General features: G+C 52.6%; 1 protein-coding gene and 1 long non-coding RNA gene across 2 annotated transcripts in view; both read left to right on the top strand.

The window, feature by feature from the left end:
• Positions 1–707: 707 nt before the first annotated feature.
• On the top strand, positions 708–3,422 carry LOC147584872 (uncharacterized). Its single transcript, XR_015253968.1, has 2 exons — positions 708–809; positions 1,110–3,422. It is a non-coding gene; the product is annotated as an uncharacterized LOC147584872 (long non-coding RNA).
• A 10,188-nt stretch (positions 3,423–13,610) lies between these two features.
• Positions 13,611–24,036, top strand: part of GTF3A (general transcription factor IIIA) — a 12,540-nt gene continuing 2,114 nt past the window's right edge. Inside the window, exons 1-7 of the mRNA XM_086717654.1 lie at positions 13,611–13,720; positions 13,816–14,017; positions 16,238–16,338; positions 20,184–20,280; positions 20,675–20,763; positions 22,408–22,481; positions 23,698–23,778. Coding sequence (XP_086573780.1) covers positions 13,611–13,720; positions 13,816–14,017; positions 16,238–16,338; positions 20,184–20,280; positions 20,675–20,763; positions 22,408–22,481; positions 23,698–23,778 — 754 coding nt within the window. The remainder of the gene's footprint in view (positions 13,721–13,815; positions 14,018–16,237; positions 16,339–20,183; positions 20,281–20,674; positions 20,764–22,407; positions 22,482–23,697; positions 23,779–24,036) is intronic.

Here is a 24,036-nt window from a genome sequence, read left to right as displayed (position 1 = left end):
GGATGCTGAAATACGCCCACCCCACACAGCCCGGCTCATCAAACAACCCACAAGCCAAGCTGACGGTAAGGAGGCGAAACCAACAGTGGGTTATAATTTAAGAGCAAGAAAAGCGCCGCACTTGTAAAGCCTGACCAACTCAAGACGGTGCTGATAACAAAGTCCCCCAAACTGCAGGAATCCCAGCTATGCGGCACATGCTAATCCCTGCTGGGCAGCCAGAGCCCTGGGGAGGAGCCGAGGGGTCCTGTCAGTATATTCCAGTCCTGTGCTAATTTTGGTTCGTGAATGACAAACGATGCTCGCTCCTCGTGACCCGTGGCTTAGATCACAAATAATTAGGCGTTAGTCATCTATAAAAACGTAAGTGTCTTGGGGCGCCTGGGTGGCTCTGTCGATTAGCCACCCGACTTCGACTCAGGTCATGATCTCGCGGTCCGTGAGTTCGAGCCCCGCGTCGGGCTCTGGGCGGACAGCTCGGGGCCTGGAGCCTGCTTCCGATTCTGTGTCTCCCTCTCTCTCTGTCCCTCTCCCGCTCATGCTCTGTCTCTGTCTCTCTCAAAAACGAATAAATGTTAAAAAAAAAAAAAAAAACCCAAACTGTAAGTTCCTGTCATTTACAAGTGAGAAAGGAAGGGAGAAAGGAACTGACTGGTCACCTCAGTTCCTGGTTTAGCACAAGGGCCACGTGACAAGGTGAGCCCAGACGTCCCGCATCCTAGGGAGCCCTGTGGCGTCCGAGATCATGCTCTGTCCACCAAGGGCGACTCAGACTTTGGAGTCCTCCTGCTCTGTTAGGATCATTGCTGGTAGTTACTGGCAGGGCGTGGGGATCTCTGTGGAAACGTCAACTCCGTCAGGCCATCAGAGACTCAGCTGGTGCGGGGGCCAAGTCCGAGAGGCCACCCTCTTCCCCAGGCAGGCGGAAGGGGACCCTCCCTCCGGTCACCACAAAGGCCCGGGTCCGTGCCAGGCGCTTGGGCAGACAGGCCCCTATCAGATGAGGGCCCAGCGGACAGTTATCTCCTCTTGGGAAATTCTGGGTCTGCTTCATTCATGGTGCGCTTTAAAGAGCTTATCTTTCTGTTTATTTGTTCTCCTGATGGAAGGATCATCGGCCCAGTGACAGACGGCACCCGGAACTGACCCAGCGGCCCGATCTCCTCAGCCTCGGTCCCGGGTTGATTTGGGGGTTAAAGGTTATACTTTTTGAGAAAGGTAGTAAAACATTAATGGTGAGTAAAGTTCTTTCTCTTTCGCCCCGTAAGTTAACTGGGTGATCCTGTTTGCTCTATAAAGTGAACCATATTTGCCAAGGGTGATGTGAACTCTGAAGCAGAAATGACCTTGATTTCCTCCTGCCGCTGGGCTGCTGGGTCGAGGTGAGGGCCGCAAAGTGTTATCCGGCGGCCGGAAACAGCCTTGTCATGCCCAGGACCACTCTCATCACGTCCCTCCGGTAGGACGTTTGTGAGCGCCACTGGATTTGAGACCAGAGGACCTAACAACGTCAGCAAGGCACTGACTTCCCAGAGCCCATCCCTCGCTGCCAACGGGCTGATGCGTGTACATCATGCACAGTGGTGGTGCCCGCTGAGGTTGAAGGCTGACTCGCTTTCATCATTTGGAGGCTCTGGCGCTGTTCCCGCTGTCTGGCCCCTGGACTCTCGGGTGCCCTTGGACCGCGCCTCGGGTTCTACATCGTGGTTCGTCGTCTTCCCACTGGAACGGAAACTCCGTGAGAGCGGGACGTTGGCCTGTTTTGTTCATCACGGCCATCCCAGCGCTTAGAGCGCGCCTGGCACAGAGCGGGCGCTCGGTGAGGACTTGGCAAATGACCAGATGAATCCTCTCACCCGTTTCACACTTGTTGCCCCCCTGTCTTTGCGGCACTCACCACCCCCCCCCCACCCTTTCCCAGGCAGCCACGGGTGTTCCGGGGCACTCGTGAAACAATGAGACGGCAGGATGAGACCAGCAGAGCCGGGAGCTAACACATGGGCTGGGCTGGCACGCCTTGGCAGGAAGTCCTCAGGCTCAGAGGCCCTCGAGGGCCAAGGGCTGAGGTCAGGCAGGCGCCTGCGTGTCTGCTGGGCAAAGATCAGGTCGGTGCGGGGTGGCGGCTGGATGAGCTCAGATGAGCAGAAAATCCATCCCAGGTTGCCCTGAGGACATGGGGAAAAGTGCCGGTTTTAAGGATCGCGCCAAATTCTGTCTTCGCTGACTTCAAGAGCGCGGCCGAAGCCATTTCTAGAAGATCATCCCCCGTCTGGTCGGGGGCTGTTCCGTAGCGACTGGAAATGTCTCTCACCATGCTGAGGCTCTTACGGTGCTGCTGTGTGTGGTCCTGAGTCTTGGCTTTCCTAAACACAGCCCGGAAGCTGTCCTTTTCCCAACGTTGGGCAGGCTGCCGAGACATCGCCCAAATTGGCGGAAGCACGTAAGCAAGTTGAGGCAGACCCTCATCGGTCATCGCATTAAAAAAAAAAAAAGTCTCTCTCTCTCTCTGTCTCTCTGTCTCTCTCTGTCTCATTGAGCATCCAAGATGGGAGCATCCCCCCGAGCTTGGGCAGGAGGCTGGTTGCTTCCACGGGGCCTGAGGTTTGAAGGCGGAAAAGCGCACGTGTGTCCGCAGTCACAGCTGATGACCAGGCGAGGAAGCCCTTTGTCGCCGTCCTGGCCTGTTCGCAACAGCCCTGAAGACACAGGTGAGACTTGCAGCCGCGGGTGGCCGGGCTCAGGAAGCACCTGCTTGGCCGCCCACACTCCGAAAGCCCGTCCCGGCTGCCGGATGTCGCGCTCCACGCGCTCTCAGAAGGCAGCCGTGCGTCGCTGCTGTTTGCAACGTGACAAAAGGCCCGCATGAGATGACCGGGACGTCCGGAAGAGGCAACAGGAATCCAGGCAGCCTGCAAACGGACACCCGTGCCGTGCAGCCTCTGACAGATTAGGCTCATCCTTGGCACAGAGGGGTGGCTGCAGGGCGTTTGGCAGGAATCGGACTAACCTCTTATTTCCTAACAATATCAAAATCAAAACCGCATGGCTGAGGCAGATAGCCAACCTTTCAGGACCGCGATGACGCGATTTGGCTGTTGACTCTAATCAAGGCACAAACTAGTGATCAACTTTGGATTCGATGATGTGCCTGTAAAGATAACCAAGGAGCCGTCACAAGTGACGGTCAGTCAAAGGCTTTTCGGACAATAGCTGGCATTACAACATGCCAATTACGTTTTTATCAGGTAGTTAAGATAATTACCTGTGGTCACTGTGCTAGCGGGACAAGTACAGATTGCTGTAAACATCTGCTGACCGCGTTAAAACGCTGCCTGCCCGCCTGGGAGGGATCAAGGGTACGCGACTATGCAGGTGTATTCCCACCAGCTGATGTCATAAAATCCAGTGGTTTTTCACCCGGAGCCTGTGTGTCTTTTCTCCACCACCAGGTGGCTCTGTACCATTTCTCCTTAGGAGCAACGCGGGCTCCAGGGCAAAGTCGGGGGGCAAAGAGGGCGAGCCCTGGGCGGTGGGGGCGGGGTGGGGGTGGGTGGGTACCATTATCAAAGCTGGACCGGCACCTCGAGCCAGTGACCTCAGCCCCCTTCCTGGGCGAGTGAAGCCCCATCAGAAATCCCTCACTCCAGTCCCCGATGCCCTGGGCTTCCCTCCATGTGCTGGATCCGTGTTGATTCCATGTTGGCGTCAGCCTCCAGACGGGGGGTGCACTGCCCGAAATCCTCCTCCCATGTACAACGGTGGTGAAACTTTATATATAATTTTGAATATACAACTTACTCCCCTTGGCTGTTTGTATGAAGATGGTCCTTTTCCCAACCCCCCTCCCCCAACTTAACGTGATCACAACGTGCTTTCCATTAGGAATGTTAGCCTACCCCCTCACCCCTCCACCCCCCAGTTCCTAGACGGTGCCCACTGGTACTCGCCCTTTTTTTAAGGAGGTCTGGATTTATCTCATGATCGCCCAAGTATTTCCTTTCTCTCTCAGCCTAAGAGCCTCCAAAATGGTTTCACTGCATGTGACCGTTCTGAGTACTGAGTACATTAACCCACCTAATTTTCCCTTTGGCTTCTTGACTCTGCCGAATCAGTCACCAGCTGAATTTCTTGCCTCGCAGCGTCCCAAATTTTGCGGCCGCAATCTTGTCTCTTGTTCTGTTGTCCTTCTGGGGTAATGTGCTTTGGGGGAAGATGTCCGTTCAGTCTGTTTATTAGGGTTTCAGAAGCGAGCGGGAAATGCTCACACTTCGTGGGCTCCCTGTGTCCTGTATCTCAAGCAGTCTCCGTGCTGTCAGCCAAGAGCCCGATGTGGGGCTCAAACTCACGAACCGTGAGTTCATGACCCGGGCCGAAACCAAGCTTTGGACACTTAAGCGTCTGAGCCACCCAGGCGCCCCCAGAACAGGAATTCTTAACGTGGGCTCCAACTCCGTGACTCCATGAGATTGTTGGACAATTTTTTTCTGCTCAGATGTGTATTTACTTGGGAGAGGACCCTGGGGATGACCTCCCGGTGGTAGTGGTGGGCAGGAAGGCGACAAAGGGAGAGTTTTTGGTGAGCAGTGGAATATGTTTTTTGTACATTTGGTGGAGGAAATACCTGTATAAATCAGCTCCCTTAACCTCATCTCCAGTGGGGGAAAGAATGACAAAAGGCTGGAAAAGCCAAGCAGAACCATCATTTCATCCATTCTAGCTGCAAACGGATGAAGGCATTTCTCTTTATATAGGAGCAGGGACCTAGGCAGGAGAGGCGACAGCTGTCCCTACCTGTGCTCAAATCCCTATGCCTCCCGAACGCAGGGGACAGATAAGTGAGATCGTGCATGTAGAGTGCTATAGAATTGGGCCAAAAATTGACCTCAGTGATTGAGAAGAAGAGGGGGGAATGGTATTTCAAAGTCAACGTACAGGACACAGGGAGCCCATGAAGCACATGAGGGAAAGGTAGAAGATGAAAATGTCATCAGCATGCTAGAAAAGCGATAGTTTCATCTTTTAAAAGTTCAAGGCAAAAATTAATGTTTCCTATGAACTGCTTTCGGGAACAAGAGACGTTCCACCGAGCAAAATGTCACAACACGTCCCGCTGTTGTCTCTGCTGCTTCTTGGCATTAGTGGGAAACACACTGACTTAGCTCGGAAGTACCTGTTGGCATCTACGACGTGCCAGGCCGCGTGCCGGATGGCAAGAAATAAGGCTGGGAGGCTTCTCTTGCAAGGCTTGAGGCGTTGGGACTCTGTCCTGAAGCTAAGGGACACCGCGGCAATCCCTGACACGCGGGAAGGACCCGTTGGCAGTCATGCGGAGGAAGGATTGGAAAGAGTGAGCCTGGGTGCAGGGCGCACCTGGAGATCGGGTGAGACGATGGTGGGCTGGACCTCGAGGCTGGCAGTGGCGGTGAAGGGAGCGTGAGGAATTCTGCCCCTAATGTAAACCCCAAACCCCTGAATGTGTGCCTCCTCACCTCTGCCACAGGTGTGTCTGGTGGGGCAGGGCACAGAGCTGGTGGAAGGATTTATCAAACACAAAAACCTTGCATTGGGCTGTGGGTGGAAACCGCACTGCTCAAGCACCTGTCCCCGTGGGTAATCAGAGGGCAATTAGGCGTCGCTTGTCAGATGGAATCTGGCCACTCCAGACTAGAAAGGATTTGAAGTGAGAGGCAGTGATTAAGCCTGGCCTGTGGCGGTACCCCGGTGGGCCAGTCACAGCTGCGGGAACACTGATGGTCAGACGGAAGCTGGAGGAGGGCGAATTAGAGAAGCCAGCTTGGAACGGCATGGTGAGCACCCAACCAGGGAGGAGAAGGTACTGGGTTTAAGCCCTGAACACTGGATCGCTCCGGGGGGACATGCAAAGAACGGGTGCCGAGAGAGGGCAAGGAATCTGTTGGCACAGCACAGCTGGGAGCAAGGACGAAGCTACAGGTGACAGCCCGGGGGGACCTCTTTGAACTGGCCAATTAGACAATCAGTGACTCCTCAAGGCTCCCTGGGAGATGGCCAGTAGGGCGAGAATGTGGCCGAGGGGTGGAATGTCTCTTGCTCAATCCGAAGGCAAAGCGGAGGGACCTTTACCTAACCATTGACTTCCAGCTCACTTTGGGTTGACCTTGGCCAATGTAATGGTGGCCAGCCATCCATTCATTTTTTGTTTGAGCCAATATTTGAGAACCCAGTGTCAGGTTACGGACGTGTAGCGCTTCGTGGTGTTCACACGGATTGCAGGAATGATGGCGACAAGAGCTAACATTCGCTCTGAGCCATGCGTTTGGCCACATGCTTTATATGCGTTTTCTTGTTTAATCCTCACAACCTGTGAGGTAGGTACTGTGGTCCTTAATTGACTGGTGAAGAAACTGAGGTACGGAGAGGTTAATTAACCTGCCGAGTTCTCCTTACAACGGCCCCGTGAGGGAGGTAGGGCAGGGTCTCCTCTGTGTTATAGATGAGGCAAACTCTTCTTTGGGAAGAGTTTTCCAAAGTCAGACTTGAGTGGTTAGTGGTGATTGGGGCCCAACCCAAAGGTCTTTCTCACCACAAGCCTAGAAAAAGAAGAAAGAGAATGTGGTTCTACTTCTTTAAGTTAAAGGTATGTTTCAGGCAGGATGTTCTGGTTCCTTGCCTGAGCCAAAGGGCAATGGCTCTAGCTAACCACCTTGGCCATGCTGGACCGGTCCAAGAGAACTCAACCCTGGAGATAAGGGTAAAACTGGGATAAAAAGAACCACACGTTGAAGGTCTTCCAGAGCGGGACACATTTGGGCTATTTTGTCCAGCTATCACCACCACTACATCGATTCTTGTCACACCGTGCAACTGGCTTGGTTAGGAAGAGACTTGTACGATGGCTGGATGCCGTGTCAAGGTCCCCTCTCCGGTCAGGACCCTCTTTGTTCAGATGCTCTCTCCTTGTGTCAGTTCGGGACCACCAAACCTAGAGAAATCTTGTGCAGTGCAAGATTCCGACTCTATGTGTCGGTTATACTGCATCACAAATTACCCCCAGACTCAATGGATTAAACCAACACATATTGATTACCTTACAATTTCTGTGGGTCGGGAATCTGGGCATAGCTTTACTAGGTTGTCTGCTGCGGGGGCCTCTCCCAGGCTGCAGTGAAGGCGTCAGCCAGGGTTAGGGTCTCATCTGAAGGTGTGACCAGAGAAGGATCTGCTTCTATGCCCATATGGTTGTTGGCGAGATTCAGTTCCTCTTCAGTCCTGTTGGACTGAGGGCTTCAGCTCCTACTCGGCTGTTGGCCAGAGGTCACCCTCAACTGTTTGCCGTAGGCTTCTCCAACATGGCAGTGTGTTTCGTCAAAGTGTACAGGCCAAGAAAAGGAGGAGAGCCTGCTGGGAAGACGGGAGTCCCAATATTTTGTAACCTCATCCTATCCCATCACCTTTGTTTTATTCTTTGAGTTAGAAGCAACCCACAAGGTCCAGTCCGCACTCGAGGAGAGGGGTAATTACCCAAGGACATGAATACCAGGAAGCAGTGATTACTGGAGGCTATCACAGAGGCCTGCCAACCACAGGTGTATCTTGAGGGTGAAAGGCAGAAGTCAGCAGCAAATGGGGGAAAAAATTAAAGACTGCTATTTTGGGATGACCTATTATGGGCTGAGCCCTGTGCTGAGCACCACACGAGAATTAACTGCCTCATATAATTCTCACAACAACCCTGTGGCGTATATATTATTATTCCCATTGTACAGATCACACAAAGTTCAGAGGGATTCAACAACTATCTTAAGGTCAAAGAGGAAATGGTAGAGCCAGGATTCAAAGTTGGATCTGCCAAACTACAAAGCCCATCATCCGTCACGGAGTTTCCTTTTTGCCTGTGCATTCAGATGTCTCCTACTTGTCTCCTTGTCTCTGGTCTCATGGCCACCCCCTTGAGCCCGGACCTCCCGCTCTGTTGACAATAATACACCATAGGGTGCGCCTTTCTGACTCCAGGACTCTCCCTTCTAATCCTACTCTCTTTTGCTTTAGTACCATATTTGTTAGTGGTAGAAGGTCTGAGTATTGTTGCAGGAACTGAAGGAGAACTGGGGAGATCTGGAGGAGTTTGGGGGAAGAAAGCTCTGAGCAGAATTCTCTCCCCGTGGTTGGGGCGTGGCCCAATTTGATCCCCAAATACTCTTCTTCTGACGGGATCGTAGCTGACCATGGCAACTAGAAGGATCAGGGCCTTCCTTGGCCGTAACTGAAGATGGGAAGGTAAAATCAACGTTGATGGGCCATTTAATAAGTGCAGGGGGTGAGAGAAGGGAAGAAGCCATGGGTTCAGTCAGCTGGGGGGATGGCGGTCCCATTCATTGGGACCAGAAGACCCTGGAGGAGGGGCGGGGGAAGAGGAGAGAAGTTGTGAATATGCTGAGTTTGAGGGTCTGTGGGTGTTAGACAGTTTTAAGGGTCTACTGTTCATTTTGCTGGGTATGATAATAGAATGAAGATATAATTACAAAATTATAATAAGCAGGGTGGCTGGGTGGCTCAGTCGGTTAAGTGACTGACTTTTGATTTTGGCTCAGGTCGTGATCTCACGGTTGTGAGACTGAGCCCCACGTCGGGGATCTGTGCTAACCCTGTGGAGCCTGCTTGGGATTCTCTCTCTTACCCTCTCTCTCTGCCCCTCCCCTGCTCTCTCTCTCTCTCTCTCTCTCTCAAAATAAATGAATACACTTAAAAAATACTCCAGCAGACTCTTAAATACAGAGAACAAACTGAGGGATGCTGGAGGGGTTGTGGGTGGGGGGGATGGGCTAAATGGGTAAGGGGCATTAGGGAGGACGCTTTTTGGGATGAGCACTGGGTGTTATACATAGGGCCCAAATCACTGGAATCTACTCCTGAGATCATTATAGCACTGTATGCTAACTAACTTGGATGTAACTTAAAAAATAAACACACACATAAAAATAAAAAAATAAAGAGAAAGTCAAAAAAATACTCTAGCCAAAAAAAAAAAAAAAAAAAAAAGCAGGGGGGAGGTTGGGGCTGGGGGCAGTTAGAATGGCAACAAATGAGGTCCATTGGGGTTCTCTGTACTCTTCACTCTATTTTAATGTAGGCTTGTAATTTTGATGATGATGAAGAAAATGATGATGGTGGTGATGGTCAGGGAAAGAGGAGGAAAGGCACAGACTCTTCCTTTAACTTGGCTGTGAAGGGAAGAAGTGAAATCATGCAATGGTTAGGAGAGGCATAAGGACATAAAGGAATTTTGTTCGGTTGGTTGGTTTTGTTGTTTTAAAAAAAATTTTTTTTTAGTGTTTTATTTAATTTTAAGGGAGAGAGAGAGAGAGAGAGAGAGACAGAGTGTGGGCAGGGGAGGGGCAGAGAGAGCCAGAGACACAGAATTGGACGCAGGCTCCAGGCTCCGAGCTGTCAGCCCAGAGCCCGACACGGGGCTCGAACCCACAAACCGCAAGATCATGACCTGAGCCGAAGTCGGACACCTAACCGACTGAGCCACCCAGGAGCCCTGGTTTTGGTTTCAAAGATGAGATACTGGAGCATGTTGATTGGCGGAGGGAAAGCGCTCGTGAAGAGAATGTACAACTCAGCCATTGCCGCAAAATTGCTACCTAATAACTCGTCCCACGACCCAGTGGCTCGCAATCATTTACGGCCAAGATGCATAGACCGGCGGAGGGTCAGCTGATGTAGGCTGATCCACGCTGGGTTCAGCTGGGATGACTCAGCTTTGTTCCTCACGTCTCCCTTCTCCCTTGCCAGGCTCAAGCAGAAACGTCCTTTGTGGCAATGGCAGAAGCCTGAGACAGCCACACACAAGTTCTCTTGTGGCCCAAGCTTGGAACCCGCACGCTGTCACTCTCAGAAGGCCAGAGCAAGTCTCCCAGCTGAGCTTAGCGTCGAGGAGAGAGAAAATGTCTCCAGCCCCCTTCATGGGAGGAGCAAAGCCACGTGGCAAAGGGTGGCGAAAAAGCTGGGGCCAGTGAATGCAATCATCTAGCTAAGACAGGTATATCAGAATTCTGTCTCTGCTACCCTTTTGGCTTGACCTACAAGAGGCATAGTCTCATCCCTTCCAGGCTGACGCTGTTTGGGCTTGGGGAAGAGAGCCTGAACGTCAGGTGGGCCTGAGCTTCTCTTTTGGGAATGAGCAGCCGTGGGGAGAGAAGGGGCCAGACCACGTAAGGTCGGGGCTGCTTGGGTTGCGCCAAAGCCTTTGGAAAACCCCAGTTACAGGGGCAGAAACTCAGAGTCTCATCGAAGAGCTGATCTGCAGAGAAGAGTGAAGAGGCATGCAGCCCAGAGACGTGGGGCTGTGAGGGCATGAAGCCTCGGAGAGAAAGGGGGCAGGAAAAAACATGCACACACGGGCACACTTATACATAGGTGCACACGCAGGCACCCACGTCCACGGGAAACCAGTAGTTTCCCGGACTAGTCTAACAGATGCCCGGAGAGAGGCTAAGGAGGACAGCAGACCCAAGGAGCGACAGACTGAGAAACAGATTGCAGATGACTGTGATTCTTAGGCCTTTTTCTGCAGTCAGTGCGGAGAGATTCCCTTGAACGCTTTCCCTAAATCTCTTTTCACGTAGATTAGTTTGAGTGGGATTATGTTCCTTGTGCACAAAGATTCCTTGGTGAAGACGTTCATGCCGGACCTTTAAGATCTCACTTTGGGGCGCCTGAGTGGCTCCGTCGGTTGAGCGTCTGGCTTCAGCTCAGGTCATGATCTTGCGGTTCGTGGGTTCGAGCCCCGCGTCGGGCTCTGGGCTGACAGCTCAGAGCCTGGAGCCTGCTTCGGATTCTGTGTCTCCTTCTCTCTCTGCCTCTCCCCTACCCATGCTCTGTCTATTTCAAAAATAAATAAGCATTAAAAAAATTAAAAAAAAAATGATTTCATACAATGGTTCATGGCTGTGCCCATTTATTTATTTATTTTTTTATTTTATTGAAAAAAAATTTTTTTTTTCGACGTTTATTTATTTTTTGGGGGACAGAGAGAGACAGAGCATGAACGGGGGAGGGGCAGAGAGAGAGGGAGACACAGAATCGGAAACAGGCTCCAGGCTCTGAGCCATCAGCCCAGAGCCTGATGCGGGGCTCGAACTCACGGACCGTGAGATCGCGACCTGGCTGAAGTCGGACGCTTAACCAACTGCGCCACCCAGGCGCCCCAATGTGCCCATTTAACTAACAAATAATGTTAGCACCCAGGGCACACAAGTCACCTTGCCACTGGATATTCAAAATATGATTCGGACTCTGCCCTTATGGAGATTAAATCAAGATGGGGTAACAGGAAATTATATGCCTGAATAGTTAAAGATAACCCAGCACATTCGAGAACCGTCTACTCAGTGCTACAGAAGGAAAGGGTTGTAGAAGTTCAAAGGCAGAAAATATGGGTGGGGGCTTGAGTTATTAAATAAGGCTTATCTAGAGGAAGTAGGATCTTATCTGGGCTGAGAATTGTGTCCAAGGGAGGAAGGAGCCTGCCGGGGGGGCGGGGGGCTGAGCTCAGGGCCCCCATTTCCCACCTGAGTGCTGTTACTTGAACTACAGGCATAATAGCTAAGAGGACTCAAAATGCTTTGCAATTACCAGTCTTGCACACTGAAACCCATAAAATCTTAATTGTTTTAGGGAGGTGATGCTGGCAGCCTCATGAGAAGGGGTTTAAGGTGCCTAGGTCCAGAGCACAGAAAAGCTAGACAGAGCATGAGAAGAGGAATGGATAGGACAGGTGTATAAGTCAGCCAGGCCAGTGATGGGCGGAGAAAGGAGGACGACCTGGGGCTCTGATTTCACAAGCGTGGGCGGAGACCCCAGCTGTCATCATTTCCAAAAGCTCCTGGGTGACTCTAACGTGCAGCCAGGGTTGAGAACCACTGTTCTAAAAAATATATTTTTTTTATGTTTATTTATTTTTGAAAGAGAGAGAGAGAAAGGGGTGGGGGGCAGAGAGAGAGAGAGAGAGAGGAAGAGACAGAATCCGAAGCAGCTCCAGGCTCTGAGCTGTCAGCACAGAGCCCGACACGGGGCTCGAACGCGTGAACCGTGAGATCATGACTGGAGCCGAAGTCAGACACGTAACTGACTAAGCCACTCAGGCACCCCGAGAACCACTGTTCTAAGATTTCATGAGTGGGAGACAGAATTCTACTACTGTTGCCTGGGAGAGAGAGAGGGAAGGAGGTGTAAACAGAAGGAGATGGTAAGATTGTTTGCTTGGTGTTAAAATTTTAAAAAAGGTGCATTTGTCACTTAGAAACGTGGGACATTGGAAAAAACGCATTGGGGAGCAAACTGCAGAGAGCACGAGGTGGAGCAAAAGATCTGTTCACAGGAAAGAAAGAGACGGAAGAAACAAAGGCATGGCCTGGACCCTGGTAGCTGCTTAACATGCAGTGCTGTTGGGAGAACTGAAAGTTGGTGGTAAACGGGGCTAGCACAGGGGCATGTAACAAATGCAACTGTCGGTTCATATAATGTCATTCAGTCCCAAAACGGCGGTAATTAACAGTCCATTTGAAAGGCGAGAAAGATTCAAAGAGCTCAGGGAGGTACCCTGCCACGCCCATGCACAGTAGGAGCAGAAAGCCAGATTAAACACAAAGGAAACCATTTGAGACTCTGGGAGTTGTCAGACCGAGGGATGTGTGTGACCTTGTCCCATGGAGCGGGGCTAGAGCGGCAATCAAGAAAAGCAACAGGTGCACCCACTTCCCGGACGCCCTGGTACAGTCCTCTTGACATTCTGAGACAGGCGTTATGATCATCATCTTCACTGTACAGATGACGCGACTGAGCTCAGGAGCGAGTACGATGTGAGGATTCCAGATCAGGGCTGGGCGGCAAGCCCCGGGCTTGTTTTCAAAACTGCGCTTCTCTGCAGAGACCTGTTCATCACCTTCTGATAAGGACCCGCTTAACGATTTGGAATGATGCAAGATGTGAACAAGCCACACCCGGTGGATCATCAGACAATCCATCCTGTCATTGTTACCCTCATCCAAGGACATCCTTAAACAAATGATCCTGGTAAAACCAAGACACCTCCATTCACTCAAGCCTCTGAAACGGCGCTTCTCAAATTTGAACGTGCACCACACCCCCTGGAGATTGCGCTGATTCAAGTAGGTCTGTGGTTCTGATTTCTCATGATGCTGCCCGTCCGCAAACCACACTCGGAGCAGCAAGGTCTCAGGGCACTGGTTCCCCAAATTTCCTGCACACCGGAATCCCTAGGGAGTTTCCAAAAATTGTGGCTTAGTTGGTCCGGGGTATGTTCTGGGCTCACAATTTGTAAGAGATTCTAAACGTGCCGACAACTTTTGGAACCAAGTAGAAAGCATGCCAGGAAATCTATCCATTAAAAAGAGAAACTAATAATGTAATTTAAGTTATGCTTTATAGAGAGTGGTGGCGGGCGGAAAACAGGTCACAAATCAGGGGCGCTGGGGAAGCGGGCCCCTTAGAGCCCATCAGGGAAAAGCGCCTCTCGCTGGGGAAGAGGAAGCCGCGGCCGCAGGTACCGCGAGCAAGCTCCACCCAAAGTGGGCGGGCGCGGCCGGCGAGCGGCTCCCTGGAGCATGCGCAAATGCGGCGCCGGCGCGGGGCGGGGCCTGTTGTGCGCGCGCGCGCCGGCGCTCCAGTTCCGCCTCTCCGGGGTCGTGCTCCCGGAAGTCCGGCGGGGTCGCGCGTGGGAGCCTCCGGGAGTGGAAGGAGCGGGGTCCGGCGGCGGCCGCGCGCAGCCGTTCGTCGCCCGTGGCTCGGCACGTGGCTGAGCGCCCGCTGAGGCGTCCTGGAGCCGCAGGCCTCGGTCGCCGAGGCGGTGTCATCCCTGACCATCGCCGACGCCTTCACTGCGGCGGGCGAGAGCCCCGCCCCGCCGCCCTCCGCGCTCAGTAGGAGGTTCATCTGTTCCTTCCCCGACTGCAACGCCAATTACAACAAGGCGTGGAAGCTAGACGCGCACCTGTGCAAGCACACGGGGGAGGTAACGGGGCCGCCGGCCCGGCCACGGAGGGGTGTGGCGTCCGGGCCCGGGGACTCGGGATGGGGTGGCCCGCCAGCTGAGCTGTGTCCCAGAGGCCCCGGGGCAGCGTGTGGCTGCACAAGCCTGTGCGAGACCTATGCAGTCTTGGCAGCCTGGATCACAGAGGCGAACCAGCTCTGCCTTAGGTTAGGGAGGAGCCGAGGAGAGGTAGACAAGTTCTGAGACCCAAAGACAGCCTTGCCATGGGCTCCAAGCACCCTGAGCCGCTGCTTCTCGTTTGATCTTGAGGCTTGGTCCGTCACCGTCTCCTGATAATCTGTAAATAGGTGCAGAGGAAGGATTCATTTACTCGCATGCTTTCTACGCCCTCGACCCCCAGCAGACACCTGCCTTAATCCCTGGCCTCCTGGAACTGGAACGGGGAGCGGGGGGTGGGGGGGTGGGGGGGGTGGGTAACGTCTTAGTACTGGAGGTTCTGCAAGCAGCGTGCGTTCATTCCTTCACAATTCAGTACCTTTTTAGCTCTGATGGGAGTAGTCGACAAAACAAAAGGCTCCTGCTGTCACCGACCTTGTCCTTGAATGGGGACAAAGGAGTAAGTAGGAATGAGACGCAGTAAATTGAGGGCTCCTGGAGGATGGTCAGGAAAGGTCTCTTTTGACCTGAATGAGAAGGAAGGGATCCAACCGGGAAGACACAAGGGAAAACAGTCCCGGTGGAAAGAAACTGCAAAAGGATCTGTGATTGTGATCGAGTTGGGGGCCGTATAAGAGGAGGTCGGAGAAGCAGGTGTGGTGGGATCATTTGTAGGCCAGGGTGCAAACAGGGTTTGGAGTTTGGGTTTTCTTTTGAGGGCAGTAGGAAGCCTTTGGAAGATGGCAGTTGGGGAAAGGGAAGCTCATGGAGGCCAGGGAACCTGCCCAGTTTCCCAGTGTCAGTTCCCAGCTGACACTGCCTCAGCTAAAGCCCTTTACTTCTTAATCCAGGGACCCGCAGCCCCCGCCTTTGCTCCCAAACCTACCTAACTTCCGGGCCGTTCCTTCGTGTGACCTCATGGCTCCCTACCCTCTCTGCCATTGGAAGGTTGACCATTTCCTCCAGCTCTTTTCTACGCGGACCGTTTGCACTGCTCCTTTCTGTCCCGGACTTTACCCGTGCCACCAGCTGTCGTGGCAGTCTTGCCCAGTGACTGGCTCCCCTCGGAGCAGCCGCTGTGTTCTCCTTCCTGTCCTTTCTCTTGCCCATTCCGCCCCTCAGCTTCTGGGTTCTGAAACCAGTATGTCCAGGGAGAGAAGCACGTGGTCACTTTTATGTCCCTCTCTGAGAAACCCTGGGGCAGCGTGAGCCTCCTGTCCCCTCTGTGGGTTGCCCCCAGAGCCATGGCCCAGGGGAAGGACAGATTGTGTCCTCGGGGCATGGGAGCGGTAGCCCTGCACCCCCCTCCCTCAGCTGCGCCTCTCTCAATGAATTGCACTTTCTTTAAAACAAAAACAACGACAACAAAAAGAATGGCAAATATTGTGCAAAATTCTGTGGATCTTCCCCTGGTAATTCAGTTCTTCTGTCTTCCGGTCTACTTGCTTTGTTACTAGCACTGACATTTGAGGCCTCGGTACCTCCCCCCTGGACTGCCATGGGGCTATGTTTTTCATAGGTAAATAAACCACACTGGTTATTTGGGGGATGTGTTTCGACTTTTCCTGTAGGTTCAGAATGGAGACCCCCTCCTCCCACCTCCTGGGTCCCAAGCGGCGGTCGCAGTGAGGCTGCGAGCGTTTTCCTATGGGTGTGTCAGGCCTTCTCTTAGCACAGACCCTGGGATTGTCCGGGATGAGAGGGAACCCGCACCTTCCTCTGCCGTAGGCTTTCAGCGGATAAAAGCATGCAGTGGTGGCGATCTGTGCACATCGGCCAACGCTAACAGCACACAAGTCATCTGTAAGGGGCTTGCTGTGGACGCTCGCTGTCGGGTTGGGAGCACGTGAACGGTGCTGTTACCGTGAAGGCCACCCGCTAAGTTCGCGTGTGACTGACAGGGCAGGATCTGCTGCACCGACTTCGGGAGGCAGTTGTGGCCTTTGTGTAACTCAGTGGAAACCATCCCTGGAGGCAGAGTCCCTGCCTGGCTAAAATGTCCCCTACACGTTTTAGGTCTTTAAATGGTACCAGAGATACTGACTGGGGCAGGAGTGACATGTTTTTTTCTTGCCTTCCTGCTAGAGACCGTTTGTTTGTGACCGTGAAGGGTGTGGCAAAGCCTTCGTCAGGGACTACCATCTGACCCGCCACGTCCTGATTCACACTGGGGAAAAGCCATTTGTGTAAGTAGAGAATAGTCTTATGGCCTTTAAAGAGGTTGCTTTTGGCATACAGACCTGGTAAGAAAGTAGATTGTTAACTCGTGAGGCCAGGGATGTGCAGTGTCCTTCATTTGCACTTCCTGGTACAAGAGGAGCCTGGGTTTCGAACGTGTGGAAGAGAGGAGGGGTGTGTGGGTCACTCGTGAGAACTTCAGGAATGAGTCTGTCTGAAGTCCTCTTAAGTTGGCATCCTCTCTCCTCCCTTTAACGTGTGTACTAAGTGGGACACCCTCCTCGAGAAACACTCCGCTCGGACTAGATGGGGTCATGGTTCCCTGGCAGATTCTTGGCCCTGCACTGAACAGGGTCTTTATGAACCAATAAGCTGCTGGGAGAAGAGACAGAAGCATAAAGGAGTAGAGCTTTTAATAGCTGATCTTGTATTTCTTCAGATGGAGCCGCTTCACCTCTCCCATACCAGGCTTAATTGTATTTTCCTTGGAGTTGCTGATTATCTCTGAAAAGGGTGGAGGTGTTGCTTGTCTTTTAAATCGGCTTCTTTAAAGTAGCGGGTCTCAAATATAGGGAGCGTGAGAATCACCTGGAGAGCTTGTTAAGGAAAAACACATAGTATTGGATCCCACCCCGGAATTTCTGATTCAGTAGACATGGGGTGGGGCCTGAGAACTTGCATTTCTAGCAAAGGCTCAGGTGATGTTGATGCCGTTGGTCTGGCACCCACACTTTGAGAACCACTGGACAAAATGTTCCGTGAAAACATGGAGTTTTCATTGGAAAAAGAGTAACGACTTTATAGATCCCCAGAGCTACATCCAGGAGACCACGTCGAAAAACAGCTGTTTGGCACGTCCTGCAGATGTTAGAATTTGGTATCCCAAGTGTGTTCTATGAGACAGCTCCTTGAGCAGTGAGGTTTTCTAATGATCTGAGTTCACTTCTTCCAGTTTTAAGAGGATGACGAATGTGAAGTGTCTCACGTCTCACTAAGGTCCAAACAGTCTGAGGAAGGGGAGCTGTCAGTTGTTGGCACGGGATCATCTTCACTGCCCTTGTCCATGTGGAGAGCCACCTCCATGTGACCAGCGTGCTGGACAGCGGGAACGGGACAAAGTCCTGAGGGGGCAGACGTGTTCAGTTCAAGCACACGGCGGCGTATCACCGAAACAGATGACCCTAAGTGAAGCTTAACGTATTTCAGAATGTGGTTCGACCAGCCCAGCAAAGAGTAACGAAGCGTGGTCTGGAAAATAGGGCCGGGAGAGAGTCTTTGGCCTAGAAGTTTCCCTTCGGGGAATTTATTCTACAGATACACTTGTGGCTGAATTAAATGCCACTACGAGGTTCTGTGCACAGCGTTAGAATCAACCCGTGTGCTCATCAGGAGGGACTGAAAAGTGTGTCAACACGGTAGAATCCTAGACAGCCGGAAAAACAAATGCAGGTACCGTCTGTGAAGCCGTGAGTGAGTGTCCAACGGCATATTCATCAAAAGACCACAGTTCAGAAGAGTGGACAGAGGGCTGCCTTTTTGTGCATAAAAAGGAGGAGGGAGAAGAACGCGGGAAGAATCTGCATTTTTATCTGCTTCTATCTGTATAAAGCCGAACAGGTCGCCTGTCCTGGCTGGGAGTAGTGGGGAGTCCCGGGGGGGGGGGGGGGGGGGAGGAGGCAAGGGTGAGGGGTGGAAGGAAACCTGCAGCTGTGTCCCTTTTTATGCTTCCTGGTTTCTGAATTAAGCTACCGTATGCTCCTTAAAAAACTGGATCTTCAAGAAGAACTGGGGCTGGACAGATTCCCGGGGTGAACTGGAAAGGGAGGGTTCCCTCTGGAACAGGGCAGCTCGGTGTTACTCCCTTCCAGCTCGCTCTCTGGCCTCTTAATTCCACGTGGCCCAAGTCTCTTGAAGCGCAGCCTGAGCTCTGCTTCCTTCAGCCTTCCTGTCCCTCGTTCTTGTTGGTGGCATCCCTGTCCACCCGATGGCCCTCAGCGAAGGCGAGGCAGCTTCCCTGGACGCCCCGTCCTCGCGGCTGTCCTCTGCAGCTGGCGGGTCGTCAGGTTCTGTCCCTTCTGGTCGGACCCCTGCCCCTCCCCCCGTGGCCGCGGTCATATTTCAGGCTTTGACTCCGACCTGAATGGTGTCGTCTCTGCCCTAGACGGCTTCCCTTCTTAAAGCTGTGCAGGGTTTAAGTGTTGCTTTCATAACGAAGTCCAGGGTCTTAGCATATTGTGCAAATGACCTTTGCGATCTGGCCTTTTTGTGATCTTGCCCCATCTGCTTGACTCTAAGACATAAAACCCGGTCCGTGCACCACCCTGCAACTTTGCCCGCGTCTTCTGTGCCCCTGCGCCTGCTCTTTGCTCCCGGTCGGGACATTTCTGGGCCCTGTCCTCTTGCCCCACACTGGTGTTGGGTTAAATGCCTGTGTCAGGATTGAAGTCAAGAGTGACAGAAAACCCAGCACAACAGAGACTCAAACAACACCGTCTCTGTTTCTCTTGTGTAACAGAAACGCTGACATGGACAGCTGGGGGTGTTCCACAGTCAGTAGGACCTGGGCTCCTTGGAACTTGTCACTGCCGTCCTCATCTTGGGGCTTCGACGTCGCGGTCCAAGATGACCTTTGGAGTTCCAGCCATCATAGGCGTTCCGGCCACCAGGATGGGCGAAGGCGCAAAAGAGGCGTGCCCCCTTTTAGACACTTTGTGGTCGTTGAGCCGGATGGGCCAGAAACAGCCGTGTGGCCACCCCTGATTGCAGGGCAGGCTGGAAAAAGTTCTATTTCTGTTGACCGTGTACCCAGCTAAAAGTCAGCCTTCCGTCCCTGGGGTCAAAACCACCACCCGTTGGTGTCCGTCGTGTTCTCTGCCGCAGCCTCCCGCACGCTTCCAGTGGGATCTCCCGCTGCCCCCGCTCACGGTCAGCCCCCTGTAGACGGCACAGCGCCCGGCAGCGTCACCCCGTGTTTACTGGTCCGTGATGGCTGAGATTAGGGCCGTCATAGAAGTCCTGCTTCGTCCCTCAGGCTGAGGACTCACAAGAAGAGCACACGTTTAAAACACAACTTCACAAAGAATTTGGGTAATTCAAGGGCAAGATATAGAAACACTCATTAAGGGGAACTAGGATGGCTTGGTGATATGCCAGAGGGCATTATGGTTGGTGGTTTTGCTCTAAATACCCATTTCTACCTCTGAACAGAAGCTAAAAGTAGTGTTTTTGAGGGTTTTTTTTTTCCCCTTTGGAAATGCAATTTACTTTGACATTTCAAGCAAAATGAAGGTTTTGAGATTCTAAATTAAAAAACAATTTCGCTTAAACATGGAGTTAAGCCTGAGCAGGGTTTGGGTTTTGGAAGTAATGTCTTGCACCTTCTGTGTGCCCGGCTCATAAAGGACATGTGATGAACGTGCCTGGTTTCAGAAGCCTGGGTGAAGACACATCTCGTTCCCTGGTAATCCCGTCAGAGTGAGGCTGACGCTTCAGCTTTAATGCTTTGGAGTTGGTTAAAGTCTGTTTTATACTGTACTTTGGACAGTAGTTTCTTTAAATTTTTTTAATGTTTATTTATTTTTGAGAGAGAGAGAGACCGAGCACAAGTGGGGGGGCGGGGAGAAGGAGACACAGAATCCAAGGGAGGCTCCAGGCTCCGAGCTGTTGGTGCAGAGCCCGACGTGGGGCCCGAACCCACGAACCGTGAGATCGTGACCTGAGCCGAAGTCAGATGCTCAACCGACAGCCACCCTGGCCCCCTGGACAGTACTTCTATAAAGGAGGAGGATGTATACATCTTAAAACTTCTCTTCCCTCGGTTTGTTAATATTTTGATTTATGCAATTTCTTACAGTTGTACAGCTAGTGGCTGTGATCAGAAATTCAACACAAAATCAAACTTGAAGAAACATTTTGAACGCAAACATGAAAATCAGCAAAAACAATATGTAGTAAGTATGAATGATTTTCTATGCTTAAACTCTCTGCATATTTTTAGGCTTATTGTCTAATGTTCCTAAAGGGCTCATCAACCAGATTTTGTCTGGCAGATACCTGAATTTAGCCCAACTACTAGCTATCATAATAATGGCTTATTTTGAAAGCATCCTTTTTTTTTTTTTTTTTTTGCTAATGAAGTTTATTATGGTAGACTGCCCCAAATGAAAACCGTTTTGCTGTTTCCAGTGTGTTAAATCTTTAAAACTTCCTGGCATGGGATTTGACGGTAACTCGCGGGGAGCAGGCAGCAAGTATAAAATCTTCACGGTGTGTTTCTCCTGAGGGAATTCTCTTGTGAACCACTCTTTGATTTTTTCCAAAGTCTAACGAACCTTTATCAAACAGTGCACTTTTGAAGGGTGTGAGAAGGCCTTTAAGAAACACCAGCAGCTGAGGACCCATCAGTGCCAGCACACCAGTGAGCCACTGTTCAAGTAGGTTCTCCACATGGGTGAGGTCTCTTGCATTTCAGGTGGCAGGACGATTGACACGCAGGGGCGCCTGGGGGCTCAGTCCGACTCTTGGTTTCAGCTCAGATCATGATCTCACGGTTAAGGAGTCTGAGCCCTGGGACAGGCTCCGTGCTGAGAGCGCAGAGCCTGCTGGGGATCTCTCTCTCTCTCTCTCTCTCTCTCTCTCTCTCTCTCTCTCTCTCTCTCTCTCCCTCTCTCTCTCTCTCTCTCTCTCTCTCTCCCTCTCTCTCTCTCTCTCTCTCTCCCTCTCTCTCTCTCCCTCTCTCTCTCTCCCTCTCTCTCTCTCCCTCTCTCTCTCTCCCTCTCTCTCTCTCCCTCTCTCTCTCTCCCTCTCTCTCTCTCCCTCTCTCTCTCTCCCTCTCTCTCTCTCCCTCTCTCTCTCTCCCTCTCTCTCTCTCCCTCTCTCCCTCTCTCTCTCCCCCTCTCTCTCTCCCTCTCTCCCTCCCTCTCCCTCTCTCTCTCCCCCTCTCTCTCCCCCTCTCCCCCTCTCTCCCTCCCTCTCTCCCCCTCTCTCCCTCCCTCTCCCTCTCCCTCCCTCTCCCTCCCTCCCCCTCTCTCCCCCTCTCTCCCTCCCTCTCCCTCCCCCCTCTCTCCCCCCTCTCTCTTCCTCTCTCTCCCCCCCCCTCCCCCTCTCTCCCCGCCCCTCCTCAGCTCATGCATGTGCTCTCGCTCTTTCTCAAAATAGATAAAAAGTAAAAAAAAAAAAAAAAAAAAAAGATTGAAATGCACAGGTGGGATACAAGCGTTCTGAAGCCACGTCTTAACATTTTTCTGTGCAGCGAACGCCCACGTCTATATCGGGGGCACGTCAAAAGTTTAATTTGGCTTTTATTTGCTAAAAGAAATAGCTAACGTGTTCCAGAATAATTTGTGAGATCAGTACAGTTGTGGTTAAGCTTGAAGGGAGCGCTGAGAAGTGGCTTTATTCAGTCGTATGAAATGTCACGGTGCAGACACGAAGCGGTCCCTTCCGACAGAGCCACAGCGATCGGGCCTGTCGGCCTTGCATGCGAGGGGCCTTCAGGAGGGACAGGAACGGCGACGGGACACACGGGGGTGGACTCGGGGAGGGTGCGAAGGAGCACCCGGTGAGGTCTTGAGGAGCACGGGCTGGCGGTGCTCCTGGCCCACGCGGGGCCAGTGGGTGGCCACCGAGGGCTGTCACACGGAGCTGGGACGTGCCTCTGCACCGGTCGCCAGAAGGGTGCACCTGACGCTGCCTGCTCGCCACGCCGGCCCTCGGCCGCGGCGTTAAAACTCGCAGAGACCATGCCCAGTGCCTTAGGGGTTCACCCAAGGTGTGTTTTTGTAGCCAGGAAAACAGTGTATCTTTTCAGAAGCATAAAGATGAAAACTAATTTGATCACATCCTTAAAAAAAAAAAAAAAAAAGGTGCTGGCACTTGTCTCTAAGTTTATTTTGTCTCCAGGCTGGCCAGTCACCTGAATTTCACCTGTGATTCGGTCTCAGTTTTAAATCTCCTTTTTATGATTGGTTTGGTCGTGGGGAGAGACTCTGGAGCGGAAAAGGACGAAGTTCACGTCGACCCTGAGGGGCTGCCCCCCGGAAACGGATTGGCTCACGCCTCGTGTGTCGTTCGCCCAGGTGTGCCCATGAGGGATGTGGGAAACACTTCGCCTCCCGCAGCAGGCTGAAGAGACACGGGAAGGTCCACGAGGGTGCGTACGGGGGCCCCTGTGGCACCAGCTTTGAGTAGACACTAACCGCGACGCGTGCCGGCTGGCCTAACGCTTTGAGCGGAAAGCGCCTTCTTTTCTGTTCTACGGCCACGCTGAGAAACTCGGCACTGTCCAGGCGGGGGCGGCACGCCGCAGCTCGAGGTGTTAGGCTCTCGACCGGAGGCCCGCCTGTCGCCTGTTCACTCACCGCTCTTGTCGCTGTTGGCAGTGAACGCTTTATGCCCTGCGCGAGTGCCTGGCGGTGCGTTACACTTCTGAGTGCGGCGCTCCAGCCGAGGTTGGCTTCGCCACCATCATTTAAACGTCTTCACGACCTGGGTCATTCTTTTCCTTACTGGCACTCGCAAGGCTTGGGTAACAGTTTGAGATTCCGGAGGAATCAGGTCGTAACTTCTTTCAGAAAGACTGGATTAAATTACCTGAATCTGTTCTGTTTCCACGAGGGACGTTTTTATATCTGTATTCCGATTTTCTGAGTATAGAATATGTTTTTGGGTTGTTGTTTTTTTTAAAACGAGAGAGTAGTAGGTGAAGCCTGAGAGGTGGCCTCGCTCCTTTTGGTTTCGCTCTGGTATCTCGTGGGTGAAACACGGGCTGGCTGTTACCCGGACTGATTCTTCCAGCTGCGGTGCTTTGCACAGTGTCCGCTGTCGTCCGCAGCGTTTCCTCTGGGGTCTTATTTTCTCCCTTAGCCGCAGCCCGAGTCTTTTCTGCAGTGCAGAAGCTACCAGATGGTAAGACTTGAGGTGGCCAGGGATGGGCACACAACCACCGAGACTCAGTGTTGGTGGTCTGGCGAACGCAGAGGACCCCAGAGCTCTGAGGAAAACAAGAGGCGAGCACAGAGCAGGGAGGGAAGGGACCGTGAGCCAGCGGCCGGGGAGTGACGGCAGCCGGGAGCCCACGCGCGGTCTACCCAGCTCACTGACCACAGCGGGAGAGGGCACGGCATCCTTCCGTGGAGTCTGCTGAGGTGAAACCCTACGTGCAGTGAACGCCTTGCTGTGCGATCGTTGGGTTTTACTGCAAAACAAACCTTAGTTTTTATTCCCACCTCCGACGGCTGACAGAACAGAATGGTTTGGGAGGTAGGAGGGCAACTGCATAGGCTTGTAAGTTTCCTTTCCAATGACGAGCGGTGTTTACGCTGAATATTCACAGAAGGCGATGCGCCAATCTGCTTCTTCCTACACAGGCTACGTGTGCAAAAAAGAATGTTCCTTCGTGGCAAAAACGTGGACAGAGCTTCTAAAACACATGAGGGAAGCCCATAGAGGTGAGGCAGATGTGCGTGGCGCAGTGTGACATTTGCCCCTACGGTTTTGGAGAGTGAAGTGCTAGGCGTGTGCCTTAAGACAAAGGCGTTCCCGTGACGTTTGTGAAGCTGGTACCTCGGTGGCCTGGCAGACGCACGGGAGCCGGGGTCCCGGGTCGGGGAGGAGCCGCCGTGCAGTTAGCGGCCGGAAAGTCTCCGGCAGGGGGGGCGGTCTGGGAGGCGGTGCCTTCTGTACTGGAGGCCGAGGAAGGACACGGG

The sequence above is a fragment of the Puma concolor genome, chromosome A1, assembly GCF_028749965.1.
Source record: "Puma concolor isolate L17-30 chromosome A1, mPumCon1.1.hap2, whole genome shotgun sequence".
In the NCBI taxonomy this organism is placed as follows: Eukaryota; Metazoa; Chordata; class Mammalia; order Carnivora; family Felidae; genus Puma; species Puma concolor.
The sequence above is the reverse complement of the archived record's forward strand: the minus strand, read 5'-3'. Positions and strand labels throughout refer to the sequence as shown.